Genomic DNA, 12,665 nt, shown 5'->3' on the forward strand with positions numbered 1-12,665 from the left:
TCTTTTGTCAGCATCATTTGCTTTTTAGTGCCTACGTGCATATGTCATTTCTTTGTGATTCTTGGTGATGGCAATTAAATACCTTTGATCTAATAATCAAAGGTATTATAATTAATATTTGATATAGGTTGTTATTTCCTGAAAAATAATAGTTTTCATTCTCTTATAGTCCTCATGATTTTCCAGCCGTTTGTTTTAAACAGCTGGAAAATCTGATTCTAATCCCCCCCCCAGCCTGAATGCAGCTTGTTCTCGCCATGTTTTTCTTTCACAATTATTCTTAGCCTCTTTTCAAGTTGGCTTGCATAAAATCATGTTAGGAACACTCAGTAAGGAAGTTCCTCTGTAATTCTCATATTATCATATTCCCTGAGGAATTTCCTTACGGTATCATTACACTATTCCTTATAGTATCTTCCTCCCTATCTCAAAAAATGACATTTGTATATATAAATATTTATCAAATTTTTGCTCAGGGAAAGTAATACACGTCAAATAATTTTTTTTAATGGTAAATGAACAGAAACAATAATTTCAAGCTTCTTTGAGAATTTGATTTTTTATATTTGAAATTATTTGTTTTATATATATATATATATATATATATATATCAAATTTTATATATTCTATACTGGTATGCTTAATTATTTGTTACTTATAATCATAGGTGAAGATATCAAATGTCCTAGTGCAGAAACTGTAATATATACAGTTCATGAACGACAGTATGTGGAAAAAATTGAAACAGCATATCATTTTGCTAGCAAGAAACTTCTTGATCTTTTATTAGAAGGTTCAGATCTGATGGGAAGATTAAGGTTAGATGATGTTTTTTTTGTTTTTTGTTTTTTTTAACTTTCAATTTGTGAAACAAAACCGTATTTTCTGTTTTATCCTGAAACAGAATTATGTTTAAAGGGATAATAAATCTTATTATTATTTCATGGGCCCTTCTATGGAGTCCAAAGACTCATCATGGAAGACCCAAAGTATCCATGCAATATCTGTTATACCTCTCCTTGAACTTATTGACAGACAAAGCACTCACAGTATGTTTCACTTATTTTTTGCCACTCTCCATGCAGAAAATGTAGTTCTAACACCTTTGCTAACTACATTCTTACTCAATTTCCAGGGATGACTTACTGTTCTGCCCACATTAGCCAAGTCCTGAAATATTTCTATCATATTCCTTCATTTCTGCCTATCAGCCAACTTCTGCAATCCACAAATCTTCAATCTGTTGTCACAGGAAACCTTGATTTGAATGTTTTTCTCCACCATCCAGTCTCTATCCTCATAGTTGAAATTGCCCATAATGATAATCCTTTCTGTATCCATAAGATTTATCTGCATGTGCTGTTTTCAGGCCTCTTCAAATGATGCTGCTCAGTAGTAGTAGTAGCACCTGATTGTGTATTTCTGTTTTGTTTATCTGTCTCGCACCAAACAGACTTGAACCCACTGTCAATCTTACTCATACTGCTACTACCACCACCATTTGCACATATATATATATATATATATCACACATGCATTGCATACATATATATATATAGGAGTCAATAAATTAGGCAAAACCCTACCTGCCATTCAAAAAATTTACTTGCCAAAGATCACCCAATATTTTAAGGATATCCCTCCCAATAAGTCAATAAGAGTTCCACAAAATGTTAATAGTGCTATCACGGATGGAGAAGTTATTTATTTTTTATTAAATACAAAATGTTCTATTGTGTTCGTTCTGTAGCTGCTCAACAGCTAGCAAAATCTACTAACTACAGATGAGTGGGCAAGCATGTTTATTGAGTCTTCTGTGTGTGTGTGTGCGTGCATATGTGTGTGTATATATATATATATATATATATAGTATATGTATGTGTGCTTTTATTAAAGTCCTTTGTTTGTCCATTAAATTTTTGTGTATTTGTTTTAGCTTATAATTATTAAGAAATTTTTCTTAATTATATATTTTTTTTATTTTAACTTTTAAAAATGTTAATAATATTTAGATTGACCTTTTCCATGTATAAACTTTAAAAAAAAATGAATTTGTTCATTTTTTTTAGTTAATATTTTGTGACATTAACAAGTGTTTCTCATGAAATAATCATAAGACTAACTTTCTTTGTTATGTTTTATTTCATAATAAATTAAGCAATAATATCTGTGATAATATAGTTATTAAGAATAGTTCTAGTAGAACTGTGTCCACAACCAATAATGTGTTATAAGTTCCTCTCCTTTCAAGGATGGGGTTGCTATAAAAATTTATTTATGGAGGTGTGATTTTTTGCATACACTGTGATTGTATGCCTGAAACTTTTTCTCCGCTTGTCTCTCTTTCTGCATCAAATGATTGTTCCTGATTTAGTGTTTCCTCCATTTAATATATATATATATATATATATATATAAAGAAATTTCCCTCCCCCAATAAAGTTAAATTGGGAATGAACTGTATTGAACTGCCTTACTGCCAATCAAAAGTTTCACTTTTTAGAATCTTTAAGATCTGTCTATGAGCTTTTATGAAGGCTTTTCACTGAAACTTACGTGTTTTTTTTTCATCACACTGGACAAACATACACAGATTCATTTAACAGACACAGCCTTAGTTGCTTTGGCTGTAATTCCAACCAAACCCTCTAAAAAATCCTCTCAGGTTTCTATTGTATGTCAGACATCTAGTACATCATTTAGTGCTACTACATTCTTAGTACACAATCCTTACTACAGTAAGGATTGTGATTTTGTCATTTATTTTTTACTTTGTTTCTCACTCAGCCAATTTTATTTTGTAGCATAAGTAGCATTTGTTAGAGGGAATCAATGTTTATATTGGTTGGACCAATATAAACATCGATTCCCTCAAAATAACTAGCCCAACTAAGCAGCTGCCCCAATTATGCGAAATTTCATGTTAGTTAAAAAGATATAAAAAAGATAAACTAACATTTCACTGAGCAACAAATCATTTATTTAAATGAAATACGATAGTAAATATGTACATATTTAAATTTTCCTTATTGTTGTCAGTATCAACAGAGACCTATTATCCTTCAATGTAATCCTATTAAAATAAAATACACAACACATTAGAAAATATCTGATATTTAAATTTTAATTTATATAACTTGAACTCAATATCATGCCTACATTTTGATCAAGACCTGTTGCTTTAAAATCATCATTCCCCAGCTTCTTAGCTAGCTCCTCTGACTTCTTTTTTAACATTAGACCACCGACATACAGTCCTTGTCCAGTTATAATAGAGAACCACTGATTTAGAGCATCCTCAACATCATGATCCATATCTCATGCTTCCATTTTTGGGATTTTCCTCTTTTTCATGGCATGTCCATGCTTCTCACAGTTTATCTTACAGTTGTATCCGTGTGCAGTCTATTCCAGCAAGTAGAGTTAAGGAAGTTACTTCTCTTTTACATGGTGTTGATACCACCATATCTGTTTTTCTCTGTACAGATCTGGTCATCTGGGTTTCTTGGAGATGAGGAAATGATGGAAATTCCAGAGGCAGATGACCAAGATGTTTAGATATATGGAATCCTCCCTATGAGGATAGATTGAAATTTTAGATTGCAGTTGTTTGGTAGCCAAAAATTAGGGTATATGATAGAAACATATAAGTTACTTGAGTAATTTCATGAGTGGATGTAGGGGAACATTTTCAATACATGACTAGAAGAAGAGAATAAGAGGTCATTCCTGAAAATTAAGCATAATAAGAAAGGGTGTCAGAACTAGATTTTTCGCTTGGAGATTGGTGAATGAGTGGAATGGTTGCCATAGTCTGTCATGAGTGCTTCATAATGTGCCATTAGCGTGGGCCTCTAGCAAACAAAGATTTCCAACAAAGAAATTAATTTTGAAAATTCTTTCACATGGTTAAACATAGGAAATTGAAGATGCCAAGAAATTATATTCTTGGTTTAATCCTAAGTGTAAGCAAACACAGTTTGCACGTGAAGCATCTTCATGACTGGACTACTTGTACATAGAAGCTAATGACTTCACATCGTTTGCCTTACTATTCCATAATACATAGCATTATACACATCCATAAGTGGGGATGCTTTGCATTATGGGATACTAAGGCAATTGATGTGAGGTCATTAGCCTCTATATACAAGTAGTCTAGTCATAAAGATACTTTGTGCACAAACTTTGTTTACTTACACTTGGATAAAGGATTAAATCAAGAATATAATTTCTTGGCATCTTTTATTTAAAGAAATTCATTGCTTGCTATTGTTATTAATAAGAGTAAGTTATTATGTTTAAATGTTAAAATGGTTTAACCGGCCATGATAGATGAAATATATCAACCATCTAACATTTTGTATTTGTGTTATGGTCAACAGCTGTGTAAAATCTCTCATGATAAGGTTGATCAATTGGTAAAGCGTCTGCTACCAATGGCTTGCAAAAAGTTAAGCAAGTTTGAGCGTGGTTAGTAGTTGGAAGGGGTTCAATCGTTCAGTGCTGTTGGCACACTCTCCGTCGATGAGTCTTTTGACTCCCTGGAGGTGTCACATAATAATAATAAATTAAATTAATTAATTTTTCGAGTTCGATTTTACAGAAGCTTCCAAACGTATATAGAATAAAAAATTATGCTGTAATAAAATAAATGTAATAATTGTACTGTAAAAATGCATAATTTAATTCCCATTGAATTGTATGTAAAACAAAAAAGAGGGGATTAACCCAGATTAGAACGATGATTAAGCAAATACATTAGTTCCCAAGGTCTTGCAAACATAAAAACATGTGCCCACAAATGGAGGGAGCCGAAGTGACATCATTATCATGCTGGCGGGTAATCCTGGAAACTACATCATAGTAATAGAGGATTAGTGATGATATAAAAGAGGACTGAGACGAACCTACAAGGTTCTAAATTTTTCCTTTCTCGGAGGATGGAATTCCAGTGTGTCGAATGCGTTTTTCGATGGGGCTCCTGTTTGAAAGTATGAACATGCTGGAAGAGTGCTACTACCCACTGTCATAACAGAGACTTTGGCAGTTCCTTTCCAGTTGCTGATGGAAAAGTCAACCTAACTTTCCTGGAAACTTCTATAGCGAGAACCACCACATTGTCCAAGCAACAGTCATTACTCAGGATGAAGATGCAAGATCAAGCTAACTTAGCTGAAGTTTTGTTCAAATTAATTGGACTGTGTATGTAAAGGTCACTATGAGTAAGCACAATTTTGTTAATGTTTTAGGAGCTTACAAATGGTATTTGTATGTATAATGTGAAGGTGCTTACAGGAAATTGTTAGTCATTATTTGATTAATAAGTTATGGTCATGAAAGGGAAAACGAACGTTAACGTGTATATGTAGTGAACAGAATTTAGCTAAGTTGTGACATAGGGAACAACTACATGTTTAATTTAGATAAGTTAGCATTGTGATAAGGTTAAATAAGTGCTGTGTGAAAAAATGCTTAATTGTATATTACACCTATGGTGTATATGAAAAGGCTGAGAGAGAGAGAGAGAGATAATTTCTCCCATTTTCTTTGTGAATTGTAGTTTCATGCTAATAAGAATAAAATGTTTTGTTTATTTAACTACCTTGCCTGATCAATTGGCAATGCATTATCTCTAAAAAACTAGTGAATCTGCGTGCACTATAGATTGAGAATTGTCACGACTTGCTATAAGAAAATGTGCGTATTAACTAAGATCCTGCCTGTGTTCCTTACCTTAATCCTAAAACTACATTAGTTCGATTAGAATGGGAATGGCGCAGTCATTAAAAAAATAAATTTTTCTGATTGATTAGTGCGAGAATTGGTAATCTACAATATGCAGGTTTTATGCTGCTTTACTCTTAATTTTACCTTAATTTGCTTAGCATATATCTCACTGATAAAAGTCTGTTTAATAGCTGTGGGAACAGGAATAAGACTTAGTAGGATTAACAGTGAGATATATGCTAAGCAGATTAAGGTAAAATTAAGAATAAAGCAGCATAGAGTTAAGACATAAGGTGCTGGGAGTGCAGCACAAATAAGGTTAACAAAGACGCATTTGATATTAAGATACAAGAATAAATAAATAAAATAGCACAGATGCTGACCATAACATTTAACACCTGCACATTTTGTGACTGGTATGGAGGCTATAACAATTTTGTGTCCATTCTAATGACATGCTGATTTCCTATTACCTTTCAAATCTGCTTAAGTTTAATTGTTGTTAATTTTCTTTTAATTTAAGGTCTGTGAAACATTATTTTTTGCTGGATCAGGGAGATTTTATTGTTCAGTTTATGGATATGGCTGAAGAAGAATTGCAAAAGGATATTGATGACATTATGCCTACTCGTTTGGAATCTCTTCTTGAGCTAGCACTACGAACAAGTGTGGTGAATTCTGATAAATATAAAGATGATGTCAGGTATGTTTTATTATATATAAACTGCAATAAATTAAGAAAAATAAATAATTCAGTTTTTTAACATACTGGCATAACCATTTTAATGGTAAAATAGTTATGCAAATATGTTTAAAAAAATAACTTCAGATGCTGCTAATGATATGAAGCCATTTAAATCCATAAAATCTAACCTTGGCTAAACTTTGCTAATTAAGCCCTTAATGAACTAGTGATATATGTAACATCACTAGTTCATTAATGGCCTCTTCCAGCCAAGTAAATCTGATCTTTCTGTGGTATGCTTGTTTCCACAAACAGGGCTCAAGAAGAAAGACAAAATGAGATTGAGACACATTAGACATCTAGGTGGTAGATGGCTTTCGTTGCCCAGTAAGATATCATTGTCCTTCCTAACTATTGCAATGTTTCCTCTCTAGAATAGTTTGGTTTCTGTTCCATCCCTTTCTTTCATGTAGTAGTGTGGATGGTGACCTGGGCACTCGCTCTCCATACCATAATAATTAGCTAGGAAGCCAATACCACATCCTTTGACGGTACAGCACTAGTTTCCACCAGGCGGCTGCTAGATAGTACATAGGACTGAACCTGTTGGTATTGTTTCAGGAGGGGAAGGCCCAATTAGCTGGCAAATAATTCTACTGTTTTATAATCTGTCAGGTTGTGCCTGGACTTCCTCCAGACACAAATTTTTTCCACAGTTTGATTTTTGTTCCTGTGTTCCTGATCCAAGCACTTGCTCTGATCATTTAGCTGATATTATTCTTGCTAGAATGAGTTCCTTTATTTCCCATCACTCAAAATTCCCAACCCTTAACCAAACGCTGGTTCTCAACAGATGTTCCAAAGCAGCTCAAGACAGTAATTCAGTATACATTCAATAACTCCACTTGAAAACTCCAGCTTCTCAGTCAACTTACAGTTCATCCTGTAACGACTGTTAAAAAACCAATGTTGTATGAACAAAATGCACTAGGCTTGCTTCCTACTCTAATGGCAGTTTAAGTTTATCCTTCTACTCTCTCACTGAAGATTTTGGGGAAAGCTTCTGCCCTACCATGTTTTTACTTCTCTTACATCCTTATGGTGTGATATAACATCACCCAATGATAAGGCAGACTTCTTAGCATCAGTCTTTTACCTCCAACCTTTGTTTAAATGACTAAGGCAAATCTCCTACTGTTCCACAAACTGCACAGTATTCCTTCCCCAATCTGGACCTCAGAAAAATTCTCAATAGCCTTAATACTAAGTAAGTCTCCTTATTTTGTATGGAAACAAACTTTTATTCCACATGTCCCTAAAAAAGGGAGATAAAAGTCAGCCATTTGCATCGAGATTCTGCAATATCCTAAGTATTTCTGATGCATCAACCTGTATTCTCACATCATTTCCTGTCACAGCAATATCCTCACTTAAATGATAGATTTTTCGAAAGTAGTCACTCAATAACTCAACTAGTATGTCTCCTTTTGTTACCTCACTACCATCAACTCTTATTAAAGTGATCTTTCCATAGTTATTCTTCTTAATTGTCATACACAGAAATAACTCTTTAAAATTTCCTTTTGCCTACTCAGTTAATTTCTTCTCATAATATGATTTTGTCTTTCTTGCCTGAGCCCTGTTCCACTCAGGGACTCATGGATCACCTTTCTCTTTATATACCCTCCACAGCTTTTTTTTTTTTTTCAGCTCCTGCTTAGTGATAATTACTCATCCAACTCCTACGAGATTTATCCTCCTGATTTTGGGTATACAGCGGATGTTTTCTTATTCAGATACCCTTTGACTATCTCCCATGCACTACTAATATCCTTCCCTTGCAAATTCATATGTCATGGCTCTGCTTTATGCTGCCTCCTAAGCTTGTTGTAATCATGTGCCCTGTAGTTTCACTTATACCTCTTTTTAAAAAATTCTATTGTACATGTTCTGAAACCACCAAAGTTAAGACTGCATGATTACTGTTCTGTCAGAGGCAGTGTGGCCATACGTTGGTTACGGACAGATCTGCTGAGCCTCTGACCACAATTTTGACATTAGACAATTATTATATACATCATTTACAATAAATTAAAAACTTGTAATTATGTAATGGTTTATAGTAATTTGGGAAGTGATTACATTACATCATTTACATCACTTCCCAGAACTTTGATTCTGACATTCAGTCTGAGTGATTCAACTCTGAATTTGAATTGGTTTCCAGGAAAGTATGATCACATTTTTATTGACTTTTATGAAATATCTTTCTCTGACCATCTTGCCATCCTATCTGGTGTCACTGGAATGGAATACAAGACCAGATTTATTGAGTTCAAAGTATTTGAGGAATGTCTTTGTTTTTTAAATTATTTTCTGAATGAACAGCCAGTTCATCCAAAATAGGACAGAAAAGAGTATCAAGGCACCTAGTAAACCCCGGGATAAGTATAGGTGATCTGATTTGTCCTTGGTAGTAAGCCAAGATGTTTAACTGGATTTTGAAGGTAGTATGTGGATTGGAAATGATTAGCACAATTCTTCACATATACAGTGTACATTTAAGGAAACATATAAGAAACACTCAACACCTGATTGAGATCTACTTGAGGATTGATATTTATTGAAGATAAATTGAATGCAGCTTGGTTGTATTTATTAGCAAACACAGTCGGTTTTATGCTGTGTATTTCATCTTGAAAGACTAGATTGTAGAACAGATGTTGTCAGCCCGGCCTAGTGCACCAGTGTTTTGACAGTGCCTGCTCTCTTAGAGGTGATTATGTGAGGAGATTAGATATGCCAACCTGTAAATATAGTTTCTACTAGACTGAAAACCAAATGGTTCCATTAGGGATGTATGTTATTGAATATGCACAAGAAAGGAAGGATGACAGTTGTTTGCTTATCTTTCATCAAGTAAATGATGCATCTCAATGTGGAGTTGATTTTGTTTAAAAAAATAGTAATTTCATCTCTGTTTTAGCACTTGGCAGTGATTAATTGAGATTTGTTGAGTATTTGTTGTTGTACTTTGGAATTGCTGTGCTATTCCTATTTATTGAACCTATGGGGAGTTGGTTGATCTTATTCAAGCACTAAGCTCTACAATAATTGATTGTAATTTATGATTAACTAGTGATATTTTCACTAGTTAATCATACTAGTTATTTTTAACTGTTGAGCTTATTAGTCATTAGAACTAAGTGAGTATGATATTGGAAAATTCTCAATCATATGCAATGCTTATTTGAGCAGAAATTTATTATTTATTCTACCTCTTTATGGGTGTTTAACAAAAATGAAAGGTGTGGGGATGGGTGCACCATGTGCGATATCTTCCTTCTCTGTTGGCAGAGTTTAATCAGCAGCTACAAGATACACAGTTTGCTGTAATACAAAGTCTTTTTACTAAACACAGGAGTTGAAAGTTACTAGTAAGAATAATTTCAAAAACATTATCATCAAATTCCTGACATTTACCCTCAAGGGGATGTAGAGGATATGATAGTACTACAAAACATTTACATCATTACTAACTTCCTACCTACAATTTTCTACCAAATCAATCTGTTACAGGTCAAAGCATCAACATTGTCAGATCTTATATTTATATATCTATCTTCTAAGGCACTTTTTACTGTATCAATCCACCTATATCTTGGTCTTTTTCCTACCAACCTGGCAGAGAACACTTCTTTGGCTAATCTTTCCACATCCATTCTGTTTAAGTGACCATACCACCTGAAATTAGCTCTGCTAACGCATTCCTGGATGCTGACAATGTCAAGTTCTTTCCTAATGTCTTCATTTTTAATATGATATTGCTGTTGATGCCATCTGTTCACGCCCCTAATCTTTCTCAGGAATCTCATATCTGCGGTCTCTAGTCTTTGGTCAAGTGTTTTACTTCTGACCCAGCTCTCAGATCCATAAGTTAAAACTGGGTTTGAACACTGTCTTGTATACAGCTAATTTAGTGTTTTGACTAATTTCTCTCTTATTCCATATAAATTTATTCAGTTGACTTCCTACCATACCAGCTTTGTTGATTCTGTTGTCTGCTTCCATATTTAATTTATCATCTTCACTAAAAATCGTGCCAAGGTAGCTGAAATGTTTTACTTGTTCTATAGGTTCTCCATTCACAATGCAGTATAAACCACAATATTAAATGATGGTACAACATGATAGAATTTCATGCCGGCTGGGGTGTGTCGCCAGGTTAAACAAGGCCCTCCCCCCCCCCTGTTGTTTTCGCCAAGGAACCAGGGTGAACAGCGAAAAGTCAGCTACTGGAACAAATCCTAAAACACACCCCAACTCAATATCACCAGAATTGAAGATCGGTACTATCAACATAAGAAGGATGAATGGCAAAGAAATGGAGCTACTGAGGAATTAGATAAGTACCAGATCGACATAATAGGGGTGACTGAAACAAAAAAGACCAAAACTGGTGAGCTCTTTCTTAGCAATAAATACAAAATGTTATATTCAGGCAATGACAATCAAGGAAAAGAAGGAGTAGCCATAGTATTCAACACTAAATACGAGGCTAATATTCTTGAATGGCAGGCAATTTCAAGTAGAGTGATGTGGGCAAATATCAGAATGGGGAACTGGACAATGAGACTTATTTGTGCCTATGGTCCCACAGAAGGTTCTCCTAAGATAGAAGTGGAGGAATTTTTTTGAGACTTTAGAAAAAGCAACTGACACAATGAAAAAGGAAAAGTTGGTCCTTGTTGGGGATCTAAATAGCAGAGTAGGAAATGATTGTCAGATATACAAAAATATTTTGGGAAAATTTGGAGAAAAGGGCAAAGCTAATAATAATAATGGCAAATACTTGTTGGATTATTGCTCAGGACACGGACTGGTTATTACTAACACCATGTTCCAACATAAAAATGTGGAACACAAATTCACATGGAGTGAAGAGGCAAGGAATAAGAAAGTCTCATTGATTATATTATTGTTGATAGTGATGTTCTCTCTCTGGTGTAGGACACTAGAGTGTACAGAGGATTTGAAATTGTAAGTGATCACCATTTAGTCTTGAGCAGGATAAAATTGAATTTCATATTGAAAAGAATAACATGTAAGAAAGTTTTAAAACGAATAAAAGTTGAGCAGCTCTCAGATGTGAACTGTAGACTAAAATATACAAACATTATTCAAGAAAAAATGAAAGAGTTTGAGAACAGGAATCAAACCTTGGAGATTCAGTGGCAAGCTCTGAAGAAAACATTGATTGATTCTGCCAGAGAGGCATGTGGTGAGGTTGTCTGCAAGGATAGAAAAATCAGAACTCCCTGGTGGACACAGGAAGTTAAAGAGGCAGTGAAGGATAAGAAGAAAGCATATCAAAAGTTCCTGGCAAATAAGTCAGCTTGTGCTCTTAGAGAATACAGAGACAAATGTAAGAAAGCTAAACTCTGTGTAAAACTAGCTAAACAGAAGTCATGGGAAGACTTTGGTAAGAACATAGAAAATAAATATCAAGAAGTTGGCAAGATATTCTGGAGGTTGTTGAAGAAGCTCAGAAATGGAGGAAAGAGTGCTGTAAAAGGAATTAGAGATGATAAAGATGATATGAAAACTGGAGAAAAAGATATCCTTGAAGTATGGAGTAATTACTTCGAAAAATTGCTAAATGAAACTAGCAGTGATGACAGCACAGTAATAAAAAACACTCACCAGGCATACAACCAGGAATACATATCCATGCTTGGAGTAGATGATATTAGACCAGAAATGCTCAAGTATGAGGTATAAAAGTTTTACAGTAGCTACACTGTATAGTTCAGAGGGCCTGGACAGAAGGACGAATTCCAGATGATTGGAGTAGAGCTCTCATAGTACCCATATATAAAAAGGGAAATAAAACTGATTGCAAGAATTACAGAGGTATTTCTCTTCTGAGTGTTCCTGGTAAGATGAGAAATGGTTGAGAAGGATTGTGGAAGAGAAGCTTGGTGAGGAACAAGCTGGAATGCCAAATAGAATCTGTCAGGATCAAATATTCACTTTACGACAAATAGTTGAAAAGTCATGGGAATATAACAAATATCTGTATTTAAGTTTTGTAGATCTGGAAAAAGCATATGACAAGGTGCCAAGAGAGAAGCTATTCAAAACGCTACAGTTATATGGTGTCAGTGCATCATTATATCAAGCAATACTTAGTCTTTATTTGAGTTGTAAGTCAGTAGTTAGAATTGAAGGAAGTACAGGGAGATGGTTTA

General features: G+C 34.3%; 1 protein-coding gene across 2 annotated transcripts in view; it reads left to right on the forward strand.

Annotated features, from left to right (window-relative positions):
- Positions 1-12,665, forward strand: part of LOC150109125 (gamma-tubulin complex component 2-like) — a 491,041-nt gene that overhangs the window by 366,758 nt on the left and 111,618 nt on the right. For both annotated transcript variants that reach the window (XM_090405736.1, XM_090405742.1), the window contains exons 18-19: positions 668-818; positions 6,253-6,432. In XM_090405736.1, the coding sequence (XP_090261862.1) occupies positions 668-818; positions 6,253-6,432 (331 nt within the window). The remainder of the gene's footprint in view (positions 1-667; positions 819-6,252; positions 6,433-12,665) is intronic.

The sequence above is a fragment of the Typopeltis vanoorti genome, chromosome 2 (genome assembly GCF_054136105.1).
Source record: "Typopeltis vanoorti isolate ZY-2024b chromosome 2, IOZ_Tvanoo_1.0, whole genome shotgun sequence".
Taxonomy (NCBI): domain Eukaryota; kingdom Metazoa; phylum Arthropoda; class Arachnida; order Uropygi; family Thelyphonidae; genus Typopeltis; species Typopeltis vanoorti.